The sequence below is a fragment of the Dryas octopetala genome, chromosome 7 (genome assembly GCF_963921425.1).
Source record: "Dryas octopetala chromosome 7, drDryOcto1.1, whole genome shotgun sequence".
In the NCBI taxonomy this organism is placed as follows: Eukaryota; Viridiplantae; Streptophyta; class Magnoliopsida; order Rosales; family Rosaceae; genus Dryas; species Dryas octopetala.
Window position 1 is genome coordinate 2,196,881 of NC_141372.1, and position 17,049 is coordinate 2,213,929.

General features: G+C 34.8%; 1 protein-coding gene across 2 annotated transcripts; it reads right to left on the bottom strand.

The window, feature by feature from the left end:
• Positions 1-574: 574 nt before the first annotated feature.
• LOC147278350 (CHD3-type chromatin-remodeling factor PICKLE-like) lies at positions 575-16,721 on the bottom strand. Of its 2 annotated transcripts, none has more exons than XM_086250103.1 (31): positions 16,595-16,721; positions 14,986-15,135; positions 13,993-14,130; positions 13,739-13,893; positions 13,305-13,463; positions 12,721-12,968; positions 12,542-12,637; positions 12,319-12,455; positions 12,027-12,239; positions 11,841-11,948; positions 11,496-11,546; positions 11,313-11,412; positions 10,395-10,537; positions 10,212-10,315; positions 9,802-9,940; positions 9,535-9,704; positions 9,302-9,368; positions 9,100-9,222; positions 8,090-8,199; positions 7,925-8,006; positions 6,369-6,572; positions 5,856-6,006; positions 5,650-5,755; positions 5,379-5,453; positions 4,419-4,480; positions 4,209-4,285; positions 3,400-3,530; positions 2,336-2,711; positions 1,538-1,670; positions 1,350-1,423; positions 575-1,171 (listed from the first exon to the last, which is right to left on the bottom strand). In XM_086250103.1, exons 2-31 carry the CDS (start codon positions 15,130-15,132, stop codon positions 710-712), a joined length of 4,341 nt encoding a protein of 1,446 aa, XP_086106229.1. In that variant the 5' UTR covers positions 15,133-15,135; positions 16,595-16,721; the 3' UTR covers positions 575-709. The 2 variants fall into 2 exon arrangements, with proteins under 2 accessions (XP_086106229.1, XP_086106230.1); XM_086250104.1 differs by having other exon boundaries at positions 16,566-16,711.
• Between the last annotated feature and the right edge of the window lie 328 nt (positions 16,722-17,049).

Below are 17,049 nucleotides of genomic sequence, written 5' to 3' on the forward strand. Positions count from 1 at the left end.
AATTAATGGACATAGTTGGATTATGTAGTGTGTTGTTGGAGATAATAGTGGTAGTTGCTGCATCGTTGGTGATGATTCTGTGGTTTGTACTTATTAGTACTTGTATTATGATAATGTTAGCAATAAATAATCATACTGAAGAAGAAAGAATCTATAATGGTTAAAGCCATCTTTAATAATACTGAGTTAAGATTTTGGGTTCCAGACTTTCAGTTTAGACAACGACAAGAGAGTTGAAATTTTGAAGCCAGAAAGCTACCCTCCTAATTATGTAGTTTATATTAAAAAACAAAAAAAACAAAAACCCTTGGATATATGAATGGGCTTTTTGGTATATTTGAGTCATATTAAATACCAATCAATAGAATTCGTCATTGAAACTACAGCTTTGATTTCGAAAGAAGTGGACACCAGACAGTTGGGCCGGGCAGGCCTCAAGAGAACTAAAACGCCCAAGGTTGGGTTGGTGTGGGCTAGGCCGACTATGTCAGGCCCAACCTTGGGATTGTGATCCAGCCCAATCAAGCAAATTCCGAACGAATTTAGTACCCAAACAAAAAACATTCCACATGAATTGAGGGTAAAATGCTGCTTTATTATTTGATAAAAATTTCAAGGTGTTCTTTAATTATTCCTTAGGTAAACACTTATGATCGAGAAGATGATTAACAGAAAAGGGTATAAAGTAAGCCTAGTAACATGACTTCGATTAGTCATCTAATACTATGACCCCCTGCTCAGATTTTTCTGTGATTCCCTCTCCTGCAGAATCATCATTCTTCACTTCTTCCTTTCCCACATCATTTCCAGCGTTTTTGGGCAAACTAGTAGGACTCATCTGGGGTGAACACGAACTGGCAGGAGCTGGAATTCCATCTACTGGGTCAGTGTCTAACTCCATACTTTGAGGTTTGGGTTGTGTTGCCAAATCTTGCATCTCAACTTCCGCCACAGCAGCATGCTTTTTGTCATCTTGAGCAGATGGTGATTTGGGGACTGCAACACTGCTCTTTGACTCTGCTTGTGATTGTTTATCTGGATTTGACATTAGCTGTACCGAAGTAGGAGGATTTTGTTGCACAGGAGAGAGAATCCTTCTTATGTCTACAAAAATGGCTTCTAATGAGGTCTGAACTGGTTCATGGGCATTTTCTTCCACAAGCTTGCACATCTACCAACAGAATAGGGAAAAGAAAAAGGCCAGAAACTAATCCATTATTAAATTTTTACAGCTACATTAGGAAAAGAATGAGAACATTAAATTTCAGAAAATAATGTAATACCCATAAACAAGTCAAAATTATGCTCAAATTCCACTGATAAGATGTCCACTAATGAAAAAAATTTACCTCATTATAAAGGTGAGGCAATTTCAATCGATCTGGATCATAGTCACAAGCTGCAGCAGAAATTTCTTCAGAATCTGCAATTCATGAATATTAGTCATCATCGTAATCAAGGAAGGCAGAAAAAGGCAGAAAAAGTAGATAATCGTTATTACTCTACCATAATGGGCTTCAAGAAACAGCAGACTTACCAATGTTTACTATTCTAGGCAACTGATCAACCATTTGTCCATCAGTCTCCAAAGGATGAGGGCTTGGCATTCTTGTAACCTGGGGTTCATTCTCAGGATCTTCACTTGGAACCTCATTTGAATTCATCTCACCCTAGGAACATAATTAAAGGGACCAGAAATTAACGAGTCAAAATCAAATCAAGCATCATCCCATCATGAGTAACTAACCATGCATTTCAGATCGCATTGCATTAAATTTTTCAATGTAGGACCATGTCTATTTTCGTCAATGACAACTACACTTCTAAAGCCCAGTCTCCAAATGATCAGGGATAATAAGACCGTAAGGCATTTAAAACCAGGGAACTTCCAAATTTGAGTAAACCTACTAGCAAAAGAAAATTGTTTTTCTACCAACCTTTCTATGAGAAAGTATTCAACCACTTCCAACTGATGGATTCTCCTATAATCAAGAGAAAGGAGTATGCAGAAACATAACTGGCAATACTATGCATTGCCCTACTATAAGACAGTCCAGCTTGCCCTACTATGTTTAATTGGTCAATAACTCAATACCAACAATTCCCTTCTTTATCCCCTATTTCTGAATAGAAGTTATACATCATAGTTCATAATATTCTCTTTGGACTGTTTTATGAGAACATAGCCGTAGGAACTATTGCAAGAAGGCTATTTTCCAGAAAGAATTATCACCATTTAATAGGAAATAATGGTTTAGGCTATTTTCCTATATGCTCCACCAGAAAAACACACAATTAGCCCAACATGCAGGTACCATGAGATATCATAACTTACATAGTATTCTTTCTGGCACTGTGCATTGTTCCCTTTCTCCAAGAGAAGCACTCTTTTCTTGATAAATTCTACCTGTCTTCTCTGCATATCTCTAAAATGATACATCGTAGAAGAGTCTTGATATGACTGTGGCTGGTTTGCAGCATCAGTGGTTCCCTGTGCAACATTAGCTCCTACATCAATTCCAGTACCATTTCCACTAGCATGGTTGCCAGGTGCTTCTGCATTAGCTGGATTTGCACCATTTTGTGCTTGTGTATTAGCTTGTCCAGGAACAGGTAGATTTATAAAGGGAAGATTCAACTCTTGACAGATAACTTCTTGAATCCTCAGGTCCTTATCATCAACAATAGCTTGCCATCTTCCATATCCATGCCTTAAGATCCACATAAGCAAGCAGTAAGTGGAGAATCAACACGCAAGGATCACTCTGCATGTACAATTACACTGAAAATCTCTGGAACAATGTCCCATGAACAATAAATAATAAGAGTGGCATAAGCCACTTTATAGGTAACATCCTGCTGCAAGCAGATTGGTTAAAACTAGGATATAGAAACATTGTGCAAGATTTTTTCCGCAGTGTGGACTGCCCAACTCAATCCAATCTACAACCGTTAAATTTGAGCCAAATTAGTCAACTCATTCTCAGCATAAATGACAATGTCGGCCCTTCAACTTCTAGAGCTAGATGCAGCACTAGGTTAAACCCCAAGGAACAACAACCCAATTTTGATATTTTCAAGAGAAACACATTCCAGGTCAGATTTATATATAAATACTGTCTGCTTCTGTTAAGATGTATCACCCTGAATTATTGCAAGCACACTTTAATTGGTTACTAACAACTGCACTGCTACTGCACTCATTCACACAGATAATCTGTGTATGTATGCATGTGTGTGAGTGTGAACCTAGTCAAATTGCTAATATTGACAGATGAAGCTATGATATGTAATGTTTTGCATCATGCAGACAAGCAAAGAACAATTATTAACAGAAGATGATATGCAAAGTATATAAAAGCAAACAATAATTGTAAATATCATGCAACAAATTAATACTTTAGTACGGCACGCAGTAATGTTAAATCATGTTCCTCCTTCCAAAATCTTCCACCCTTCAATCCAGGGTAGCGCAACAGGATGTCTTCTGCATAAAGTGGAGCACCAGGATTTTTTGATCCAAACTTCACCTATCATTCCGCAAAAATAAAAACATAAAAAATAAATAAACAAATCAAATTAGATGAAACGATGAAGTTTACCTTGAGAGGTTTAGGGAAGTGAAAGCTGAACTTCACTGGTGGAAAGTACATTTTATTTATAAAATACACAACTCTTTTTTTTTTAGTCCAATGTGAGGTATAGCATACATAGCATTCTTCTTTTTTAACTAGATAGATTTTTTTGGAATCACTCAAATTTCAATTGCATATGTTCACTTCATCCATTTATCTCAAATCTGCATGTAGGCTTTCCTAAATATAGTGTGTGTCCATGTGGCTTTTCACAACTCTTCCACATTTTTCTATAATATTATTTAAAAAATATAAAAGCTTGCGAGTAATAATTAACAAAGTGATGATTTCCTGTCAACAATTTAGCATGTTATGTTCCCAGACAATTTAGCATGTGAAAAGACTGTCCATATCGATTAGACCCTACTGCTTTATCAGTGATCTTAATTGACAGTCTAATAATACAACATGTCAAATTTCCTAGTATACTCATACTGATGAATTTTAATATTGTATGTATACAGAGTTTAACTGTAAGATAAAAGACATAATAAAAAAAATAAAGATAGAATATATCTAAAATACCTTTTGTATAACAATTAACATGAATAGAACTTGTGATTACAAACTTACTTTCTCCTGAATCAGAAGCAGAACTGCAATCCTAACAAGCACATCTGGTATTCTGAGTCCTTCTTTAGGAACACCATCTACAAGGAAGATCAGCAACAGTAAGATCTTTGTCAATAACAAGTATCAGCAACAGTATCATACTAAGAGTAGAAAATGAGAACATAGAACATAAAGGACAGATTGAATCACAGTAGTGCTATGGACCATCACCTGAAAACGTTGGGGAGTCAGTTATCTCTTCAGTAATGTGTTGCAAGAATAGTCTAGCATAACTGAATAAAAAAGATAGAACATATGTCAAAACACTATGTAGCCACACTTTAAAAAATAAAAAATCAAACATTTTATAAGATAATTACGTGCACCTATAATTTGTTTTGTGTTCATGGGTATGTATATGCATGAATGTATATATTACGTTGCAACATGTTTCTAATATAATATTTTACAGTTGCTGAGTTTCTGATTATATTAACTATTAATTTATGAATTATGATTACTTGTAGCACATAGCTGCACATAATGACCTGTTTGTTGTGTTAAATTGAGATGAATATGAGACCTGAGGTACATGTTGGCAATGTTAAAACAAAGCATAGAAAGACAAAACCGATAGCACTCAGATGCTAAGAATACCAAAGGAAAAGAAAATCTATCAAGAGATATCCATTTGCACCATTACCTGACACCATACATAATGATTAAGAATACAGCCTTTGCTATTAACTTCTATGATTTGAATAGCATAAAATTTCCAAAGATCATTGCTAGTGTTGAAATAGATATATGATTAAAGCTACAAAATATGGAAAACACATCCAATCTGTCTAGTATTTATCCATGTGTCCCACCGTATTCAATTAATGTGATTAAACATTTCAAATCGAGCACAAATGCCCTAATTAAGAGAAATAATAAAGAAAAGGTGCATCACATTGACACCCCTGGCATACACATAATACATCAGACAGTTATTGACAAGCTTACAAAACAAGAACACTAATTTCAATTGGGTCAATGGATATCTGAAAGTAGCACGTAAATATTCTAACAATCCTGAAGAACATGTGTACTGATTCTGGAAAGAAGACAAAGACAATATCACTATTAAATTTCAGTAACCTTTTTTAATAAATAAACTCAAAATGAATGCAAATATAGAGACATTACTCGTTTATTTCATCATAAGTCTTCTGCTTCATGCGTGATGTAAACTCCTTCCAGTCATATTTCCCAACCCCAAACCTGCAAAATTCCAGACATTGTTGTCAAAACAAAATTATACACAAGACAAATTGAAATGTAGACATACCCACTCTCACAAACATGGGCATGGAGAGAGAGAGGGGGAGAGAGAGAGAGAGAGAGAGAGAGAGGGGTTATGGGATAAATGTAACAACATATAATTACTGGCAATAAAAATAAAATTTTAAGAAAAGACCTCATCAAAATTTGTACAAACGCAGCCCTCTGATTTTGATTGAAGCCCAAAACTTTGAATGATCTTCCTTCTCCTTCCATCAGCGGAGGAGGCTCTGCACCGTCCACTGCAAAATATATCATTTCAAAGTAAAAATATGATCAGCAAGAGATGTCACCTAGTTATCATCAACTTATTGATACAATACCATGAAATTGAAAATATACCACGATTTTTCTTTCTAGTAGGCTTCCTTCCAGAAAGAGGTCCAGATGATGCTGTTTCACCATCCGTCATATCAGCTTCATAGTTATCATCCTCACCGTCAGAACTTACATCTTCCAAACCAGCAAGGTCATCATCTTCAACAGATACCATCTAAACAAATTCAAAAACTCAAGTTGATCCCACAGCACTTCCATATAGAATAAGATCTTTACACTATCTTATTTCTCAATAAAAGGAGTTAGATGTCTAATAGCATTATTTTGCCATAGATATGTAATAGCATGTTTAAAACTTAGAGCACAGATCAAATGAAGAATTTGTATTATTTTTCTTTAGAAAAAATAACACATATAAGAATATTATCATCCATAGATCAGTTAAGATCTTCAAAGAACAGAGCCTCATGATGCAAGCACACACAATCATACACCATTGCATTCAAAACAAAAACATAATATATATAAGGTGCCAAAATGCTTTATAATTATAACAGAGCAAGTGTAATGCAATACCTGCTTACGGCTTCTCTTTCCTTTGCCCAAAGCATTAAATTCTTCAACTTTATGCACTTCATATTTGTCTCTTAATAAATCTTCCCAGTAACTTGTTCTTTCCGAACTGTTTGCAGCAGGTCTACTGTCCATGGCAGCATTTTGTGCCTGTGGCGCCTCCTCTATTGCAGCCTCTGCTTCATCAATATATTCAAAATTTGCTACCTATAACACATGATGCTAGTTTAATGTAGTGAAAAAAATAACCCCATAAATCAGGAAACAGAGGCATGAGATAAGACGGTAAGAGATCATATGGCATGACTGCCTAGTGTCTACGAGTCAGGTTCATGGTACTGTTGCCCCATTTCAAACCAAGGGATTTTTAGAATCAGAAATTGCAACCCTGCATGACTAAACATGATGGAAACTGGAAAGATAATACCAAACTAAGCTTACAATTTATACAGACAGAAACTTATAACTCCGTTAATTACACAGACGAAAAACTCTTTCCTGTAAGTAAATGGAAAATTAAATTTCAGGAGAGGGAAAGCATTAAATAATACTGCAGGTACCGGGTACATCTCAACAAAGAGAATCACCACTCGAAAAGAAAAACCATTCTGATCAATATAATTTAATTTGAGCACACCTGCAACCCTTTTCTAACAGAGGTCTGATTTGAAAAGGAGAAAGAGGAAAACAGGGTATGACTCTCAATTTTCCTTTGTCCCTTACTTTCAAATATTTATAAAGAATGCTTGAGGTCTTAAATTCTCAAAATATGATAGATTTGAATTTTAATTCCTTAGATTTTCTATATCTTCATTCTTTGGTAAGCATTTAACTAATAAGATTTAATAATTTATTGCAAATCTAGGTCTACAAGGAAGGGAATTCATGAGATGCAACGAACAAAGAAGATAAAGAACGGGGGGGGGGGGGACTGTTACAAAATAAACATTGCTCAATCCCTATTGGTTCCAATTGCCATCAAGGTTAAATCCAATCATCTATAACCAATTGGCAATCCCCAAATATTTGTGTAAAGTCATCATGTGAACATCCATACGTCACTGAGGGACGATCAAAATTAGAACCATTACAAAAATTGAACATACATTTTGCCTTATAAAAATCAATCTAAATGCAAATACTCTAAAATTTACCCATAAAGAACCGAAGTCAACCAGTGTGTGTGTGCTAGAAAATGTGTAATTCACCCCTAAATAATAAGATATAGCTAATGTATATATCTTTATACTGCCACGAAAAGTAATAGTCTGCTACCATACACTAGTCCAAGCTCATCTAGAACAAGTCAACACTACATCAAAAGTAAAACAAATGGTACCTAATAGACTACCATGTCAAACCCGATGCCTATGAGCTCCGACCCCACTTCTTGGCAATGAGAAAAGGCCCAGGGCATCAATGAAATTATGTTATAACAACCAAACAACATATCAAGTATGCTGTTCAGGCAAGTAACCCTTATGAAATTCACCACCAGCATAATATGCATATAAAATATAACCTTAAAGACCTTTTATATTAATACAATAAAATCTCACCTTGAAGGCCTTCAAAAATCCATTTTCATCTTCCTCGTCCAACATAGTGTCATCATCCCCAGCTTGGTCACGATCAAGTAATCTATCAAAAAAGAAATAAAAATTTTGAACCCACATAGTTGAATGCTGTCAATCAAGTGAAACAGAGCTTGCTATAACAATTACCTATCTATGGCAGCATCGTCGTAATGAATTTGACGGGATTTTCCTGCTTCATCATTTTCGCCAGCAAATAATTCCTTCGATCCATACCTTATGATGTCATCTAGCTCTTCCTAAAATACAGTTAAAGTCAAACTTTGATCACATTTTCAGGGGAACATGATGTCTTTGCCCCTCTAAGTGCACTTACATTAAACTTCTATGAAAAGTAACTGCTAAGAAGAAACTTTAAAAGCAAAACTAATACACCTTAGGTAAACTAACAAATATCAAAAAGTTAATCAGGCAGACCAAATGCAACAAAATATGCTTCTCTTTTTCCTTTCAAATAAGTATGGCCCCCTTTTTTTTTGTTATGAGAGGAAAATGCATCGTATTGACCCTATCTGGTAATAGTTCTATCCTTTCATGTATGACACTCAGAACCATTTCATATGTAATGCTTCTAAACTCCCAACATTCTGAACCACAAAGCATGTCTTCCATATTGCTTACCCAGCATTCATAATTGCAAAAGTATGCCTAGAAAATGCGGTCATCCCATAACATTTCCCTTCCAATTTAGTCAATGTATATCATCCATCGTTAATAAAAACATTTCACTCTGTTAGCAACTTTTACTTCAACCTCTTTCCCCCTCACTGCCTCACCCCCAAGAGAGAAAAAATTGCTGTGATGCAGTAATAACGGATCTTAACTTTTTTTCCTCTTTCAAAATAAAAGTTGTTCACCATCAAATATACTTGATGGTTTTTAGCTTCAAAACTTCGAATTAAGCGTATATCTACAAATTATTGACCAAAATAACATATATCGCAAATTGGAATTTAATTCTTGTTTTTCAATTCAAACCTAATCAGTTTGCCTTCCAAAAGCTTTTTAATTACCAAATGATTCTACACATTTTCTTCCCCCCCTCCAAAATACAGCAAAATACATAAATTAATAATAACAAATATTTTAGTCTGCCCCTAGCCTAGCAAAAACCCAATCTTTCAAAGATATTTGCATACCTGGTTGATGTTTTGAGCCTTCAACCTTCCAACAACCAAATGCTCTAAGACCATTTTCTTCTTAGTCATTTCCATCATCCTTTCTTCAATGCTTCCTCTGGTTACTAGTCTATAAATCATTACCTGCAACCCCAAAACCATTGTGCACTTTAAGAGACTGCAACCTTTAACAATTTCATATTATTGAAGAATTGTTTTTGACCTTGTTAGTTTGCCCAAGTCGATGAGCTCTAGCCATAGCTTGTAGATCGGCATGAGGATTCCAATCACTGCAGACCAAAAATCTATTCCGTAAACACAGTTCCATAATACTACCTTTATATCTTCTTTCTTTTTTTTTTTTGTATGATTTCCCAGTTCCATGACTACCTCTTTTAATGATTTCACAAAGGTAAATTAAGAACAAATCTAAGCAGTAGAGTGTAAATATTTCACCTATCATATATGATCACTGTGTCAGCAGTCGCAAGGTTTATCCCCAATCCCCCAGCTCTAGTAGAAAGCAGAAAACAAAATCTGGAAGAATTTTTGGCATTAAATCGATCTATTCTTATCTGTCTCTCAGCTCCACCAACTTTTCCATCTATCCGTTCATACTGCCATTTCTGACATAAAAACGACATTTAAAATATCAATTATTTCATTCTGAAAAGTAGAAGCTATTATAGAAGAATGTACACGAACATCAAAATGCATCTATACTTTGTAAGTACAATAGTCTTCTAGCAAATCCAACATATGCTGAAATTGTGAATATATGAGAACTCTATGCCCTTGGTCCTTGAGCTTCACCATCATCTTGTCCAATAATTGCAATTTCCCAGAAGACTCCACTAGCTGTCTGTCAAATAGTAAAAGAAAAATGGAACCAGGTACCTCAGGAACTCAATGCAGAACTCACAATGCCTAATGCTTATTTCAAAGAGTAATATTCTATAAATCAAAATAATCGAGAGACTCCTTTCAACACGAGAATAAGACTAAAAAACTCTATCACAGCTTTTTGAAATTAAATCATCATAATAAATCACTAACTCGATGCAGAAGAGACCAGTGTTTCTGATAGATAGCATAAATGATGATATCGAAGATTAAGAAAGACATAAAATTACTTGTAAGCTTCATTTGCATCTTCTATATCAGGTTCCACCCCCTCCAACATATAAGGATGACAACAAAGCTTGCGTAATTCCATGACCACATTGATAAGAGATATCTGGTATTCAACCACAATATTTTGTTAGGCTAAAACGGAAAGAAAAAAAGTTTAATGTCACTGAAGCATGCAAACTTACCTGTGCACCACCACGGCGAGTTAGTATCTGATAGTTACGAGTCAGAATTGCTTTGTAATATTCTTTCTGCTTGCTACTTAAGTCAACCCGTAACATAAGTTCCTTTTTAGGAGGTAGTTCCTTCATGACATCTTTTTTCACTCCTGCAATACCATTATCACTTGCACACATTTTCATCAAATTTTTTTATTTAGAACGGTCAATATATAAATTAAAAATAATCCCCTATTTGACTGGAAAAGCAAAACAATTGACATGAAAAGTAGAACATAGAGTAATTAAACTTGAACAGAGTAATGACCCAAAGTAACCACCATATTCATTGAATTTTAAACCTCTGGACGAAAGAAACAGGAACAAAACAAGCAACCAAAACAGGAAATAAGGTAGCCAAGAGTTCAACAGGTAAGAAAACTTATTAGCATCAGTGATAAAACCTTTCAAACCTAAAACAGAAGAAATGATAGTAATCAATACCTTTCTAGAACTTCAAAATTCAGAACTAATAACTTAAAGAAGACCATACTTATTGTCAGCTGTGATGATTCAAATCAGTTGGGAGTATGAATTGGTTCAGTTTAAAAAATAAAAAAGCCTCAAAATCTACCTCTCTAAAATGGGCCCAAAATTCACACACAGTGCAATTTTTTATTTTCTCAACCACATAAAAAAAGAGTTCCAAAATTCAAGTCACAGAAAAAAATAATAATAATAACATAAAAAATTGGCATGCCAAAAATTTGAAAATTAGTCTGGACATCTGCAGAAAACAAAAAATTAATTCAAATAGCTAAGCAAGCATAATGTATAACTTTAAGTAATAAACCTATTAAGAAATCAGATATCCAAATTGTATTAGTAATATAAAAATTAATTCAAGTACAATTCTATTGCTTGAAAGAGTTTTAAGATTTATACTTCTAAGAAGATGGGGAGCCAACATTTTGTGAAGCCTTGAAATCTGCTCTTCTTGATTAATATCCTTAAACTCTTCCTGAAACTCATCTAGACTTCCAAACTGCAAGTATTCACATCAAATAATAAGAAAATTTAATTTCCAAATAGCTATATTCAATTCCTTAAAGTTGATGTTATACTAACCTTCCCAGCATCAAGGAAGTGCATAAGCATAAAGAGCTCGTCCAGATTGTTCTGAAATTGTAGCACACAAGTGACCCAAAGTTTGAAATAGATAACCTCAGTGTATGCATCCAGTGTATGTATGTTAGCAAAATCTTTAAAACACACACGCGTGCACACACACACACAATCTGGCCATTATTTGTGATACCCAGAGAACCCTAATGAACAAGAACGGTATAAAACTGACAAAGGAATGAGACCTTCTTTACACAAACAAAAACTGTGCAAAACCCAACCAAAATTGGTCAATTTTTCAACATAAGCAAAAAAAAATGCATAGCACTAGGCAAACTCATAACAAACCTGAAGAGGAGTTCCAGTCAGAAGCACACGATGATTACTCCAATACTGCTGTAATGACGAAAATAATTTTGAATCCTTATTTTTCAGACGATGGCCTTCATCAACAATCTACATATGGAGGTCAGCATTAGGCAGAAATCAAATATTCAGGACTAACAATGTACAGATTAAGCCACAGAATGTTACCATACACTCCCACTTTATCGGTTTCAGTGATGTTGAGTCCAAGTTGATCATCTCATACGATGTCAGAAGGACATCAAATTTGATCCTATCTTGCTTGTTTTCACTAACAATTTGACCAGATTTCTTTTTCTTAATCTTCTTGTGATTTTTGGGAAAGTAAAATTCATATTCCCGTATGACAGAACGGGCTTGGGAAGAGCCAACATACATAACCTGGACCAAGTGAACTTCCATTCAGAACCACATTTATTGACCAATGATTATAAACAATATAGATATTTAGTATACATACAACATTCATGTGAGGTGCCCATGTTGCAAATTCCCTTTCCCAATTCCGCAATGTTGAAAGTGGGGCCACCACTAGATGTGGATAGACTTTTTCTTCAAAGAGAGATGCTAAAAAAGCTATGCTTTGTATAGTTTTGCCTGCAACCAAATAAAACCCAAACTGTCGGTAAAATCAACCATCAGGAACAAGAGGAAATAAACTTCTAGGATAAATAAAGACTGACCAAGTCCCATCTCGTCTGCAAGTATCACATGAGTTTGTTTGGACCAGGAGAAGCGTAAGAAGTTCAACCCTTCAAGCTGATATGGGTGCAGTGTGCCTTTAATTACACCAAAAATCACTCAGGCTACACAGGAAGAGACAAGCATACCAGATTGTAGAATATACATAGCAGATTAGTACCTCCAGAAAGAAATTCAGGACTGTGTTCATACTGTTGAAACTCTTTCTGCTTCTTTTTTGATTCAAAAGCATCTCTAAGACTGCTCTTCTGCTTACTAGACAACAGTCTGTGAGACCTAGACTGAATTCTATTGAATCTCTCTATTTCCGGCTGAAATGCAGATATGTCGGATTCCGACTCCCAATAGCACTCATCGTACGAAAGTTCCTTCCACTTTACTAGATACTCTTTTTCATCATCTTCTTCCCTGCGGCATCCAACAAGTAGTATTGCATCTACCACTTAAATTCCAAAACATGCTCAAAAGCAGAACAATAGATGTTATTAATGGAAAACAAAAAAAAAAATCGGTAGCAGACTCATTTGAAACTCAATGAGAAACAACAACTGAAGCTTGAGGTTTTCTCATTAACCAGTAATTGATGTTATATTTCACATTCCACGTTGAGGTTCTCTTTAACCTTCTCATATTAATTCAAATTTCAGAAAACTGAAGCTTACAGACATTTGGTTCAGAAAACAAAACCAAAATACAAATTATATGGTAGTCAATAATGACAAAAGAAGTTTCAAATGGGTAAACCTGCACGCAAGAATTCGATCAACAGTTGTCCATTCAGGTCGAATAGCTACAAAATCATCCTCAGAATGACTTGAAGCCGTTTGTTTGTGGAAGTTGTTAACTTTGGTCTTTAAGCGTGGATGTCCCTTAAACGCTTTCAAGAATTCTTTCTCTGGGACCCTGAGGGAAAATACATGGAGTAGGGTAAATGGAAACTCTCAAACTGACAAAGATTCGGGAAAAAGTTAAGTAAAACTAGCTTACTACCAAAAGGGGAAAGAAAATTAGCCAAAATAGAAAAGGAGTAAGGACAACTAGAAAGCATTAGGACAGGTTTCCAGTGAAATAATTTTTTTGTAAGCCATTTTTCTTAAAGAGAGTATAAGAGTTCAAACAAGCAGATTTAGCCAGTACGGATAGGCATAATAAGCCGAAACCATTAACAAAGAAATCACCATGTGCAGTGTAAATAGGAAAGCCCCTTCCACTTCACCAGATACTGTTTTACAAAAATTTGTTTTGACCCTAGCTTTGAGGCATCACTATCCTCAGCTACTGTGGGACGCATTTCGCAGTCCAAAATTTTTTCAATATCATTAAGAGGACTGACCTGCAAACAAAGAAAAATTTAATCCTCAGCTGTTACCAAAGCATATGATCTGTAACTAGTTTAATTGAAGCAAAAATGAGTTTAAACAAGGAACCATACGCATTCGGGGCATCTCCAGATTCCAGGGAGAGGAGCTCTCAATGGTGGAAGTAAACACTTAGAATGATATGCGTAGCTACATGTTTCACATGACAGAAGATTCCCACTTTCACCACAGGCTTGACATGAATCTTCTTTCTATTAACCCCCCAAAAAAAAAGTATAAGCAAAGTTACTTTTATGGAAGTTCTAATTAGAAAAGAAGCATAGCAATACAACAGTTTTGAAAGAGTGACACCAATCACCCAAAATAAAAAACAATAATTCCTTGAAAAAATATGATAAGCATATTAGAAAGTAATATTTTCCTTTCAAATCTCCAAATTAAAATATGACTTCCATCATTTTCCAAATATCTTAAGTTCAAAATTCATCAGGCCAGGACAGCAATTTTTTGTATAAATTAAAATTGAACACATGATAATTTGGTCTTCCCAGTCCAAGTTAAGCAGTAACGGAGACAAAAAGATTTCAATTAACAGCAGACATAAAATACAGAGTTCATTTAGGATGAAAGAAAATTTCTGAATCTTTTTTTTCTTTTTCTTCTGGTATCACAAATGGTCATGATTCTCACCAAAAAAAATGATACAAGATGAACCCGTAAGTCCCACGCTGCAAGAACTCTAAGCCATTATCCATATGTTGATTATCCATTTTCTAAAGCTTCCAAATCTAGTGACCAATACTGGACAAGCCACTACTGACTAAGAACCTCAGTTCACTTTTTTTTATAAAAGTTCCCTTTTTTCCTGAAAATATTTCATTACATCATTTGTAAAATGTATCTTCAGTAGAAGTCTGCTGACATATTCTTCTCAAAAACCTAAGTCTGCCTTCATATTTATTCAAATTATTTGTTGCAATTAGCTATTCAGCATCATGCACAAACGATGACTGATGAAAAAAGTGAACAAGATCCCATAGAAAGAGTCACAATTAGTGGAAAGGTTGAAGAAACAAGGAAAAAGTTCAAAAAATGAGTAAACAAACCGTGTCGCTCCTAACAATCTTTTCAAACTTTTCCTGAGCTGTCCCAGGTTTCCCAGCCACGAAATCAGCATCATCATCTGACTCATCGATATGGTATATCGGCTTTCGGTCAGACCGAACCCTAAGTCTCTCGACCAAGCTACTCATATTCTGCAAGGGGAAGGAGGGGAGATATAGAATCAGCACTGGTGATACATGAGGAACTATGAAAGAACTCTTACTGGCTTATTTAAGAAATTCTACATTAAATGCTCTAACAAACTGAGATTTCTACACATTAAACACAGTGATCAGCTCTTTATCATTAATTAGAGAGTTTTCTAAACCCATCTATTTCACAACATTTTCTTGTCTTGAAATCTCTACTTATTTAGTTATTTTATCTCCAGTTCTGTTTTTAACTTATTTTTTGAGATTGATACACCTTAAAATATTAGTTTCTGGTACTCTCTCTAAGTACTTGAGCTATGTCTGTTTCATTCACTTCTGGAGATAGGTTATCTCTTCTTATAAAACATATATATATATATATATTATATCATATGCACTATAAACTAAATTTACGTGAGCAGAATATGAAGAATCTGAAAAATTAATAGAAGTCTTGCCAAATGATCAACTACATTTAGTTAGGTGCTATTATGTTTAACTGAAATGGAAATATATTAATTCTCATGAACTAAACATATTAATCTTTATGTAGAATATTAATTAAATACTAGGCCCATCCCTATAATTTTACAATAAATAAATTACTACTACCCGCCCATCTTATTATAAGTGGTTATTATGGAAAATAATGGGATTATTTAACGCAAAAGAAATCTACTGCTATAAATGGTGGAAGAGAATTAAGTATAAATGGATACAAGCATACATAGATACATTGTATGTACGTACGTACGTACGGGTACAGTTATGCAGACAACTATAGAGTTACACAAATGCATACAAGCACATATGCATGCATAGAATATCACAATCAATTAATCAAGAACATTCAAACAATTCAAAATTTGTTCTCTTTTTTTTTGGCAGTATATGCTAGCAAGAAAATCAAGAGAACTCCTCATTTATATCAATGGTGTCATTTTTTTATAAGAACCAGCATATATAAACATTTTGCATTCGGTATAATCACACAATTCACAACACCTAAATTCTCATATTGCTTACCAACATTATATAGATATTTTGCATTCAGTATAATCACACAATTCATAACAGCTAAATTCTCAAATTTCTTACACAATAATAAAGAAATACGTGTAAGAAATAAATTATAACAGCTGAAAATTTATGTTTCCCACATTGAACACACAAAGCAACAGCACACAACACACTCATAAGCCTAGTACCGAAAAGACCCACATGAGAATTCTCGTAGAGAAAGCAATATATAGTGAAAAAAACACAACACCCATTTGTCAAAAGAGCATAATAGTCCTTCCAGACTGAGAATTCACAAACCATTTGAAGGGTTCCTTATACAGAAATTTTAGAATTCACCCACCATTTCTTGTTTAGGAGTTAGTGAAGTGCTGTGTGTTAGGCAAGAAATAAAAATATGCTAACCGTACCAGAATGTTAAGGAAAGAGAACAAGGTACCGGAGTTTTATGGATCTGGGGGTCCAAGTGTTTCGAAAGTGTGCCTGAAAGCCCTGAACCCAAAAACCCGAACTTGGAGCGAGGGAGAGAAATGAAAAAACAATAAACAAAGGCGGTGTAGAGAGAGGGAGAGAAATAGAGGACACTGATAATCTCACCCAAACACTAGAGGATTAAGCGTAATTAGCTGTTTACTTTTCTTTTTACTGGAGGGCTTTATATAGCTTTAATCCTGGTTTGCATGGAAATATTAGGGTTTACTAGGGACCTTAAGGTATTTTCGTGTGACTCAGTAGGGGCACTATGGTCTTTTGAGTTGACGTTCAGACAGGCATTGGCCGGTCAATGATAGTACGACCGATCGATTACATGGTGAGGTTTTGAGATTTACTTTTGGTTTTGGGGATTAAAATATAATTTCGTCAAAGCACAGGGTTGTGCCATTATGGTCATGA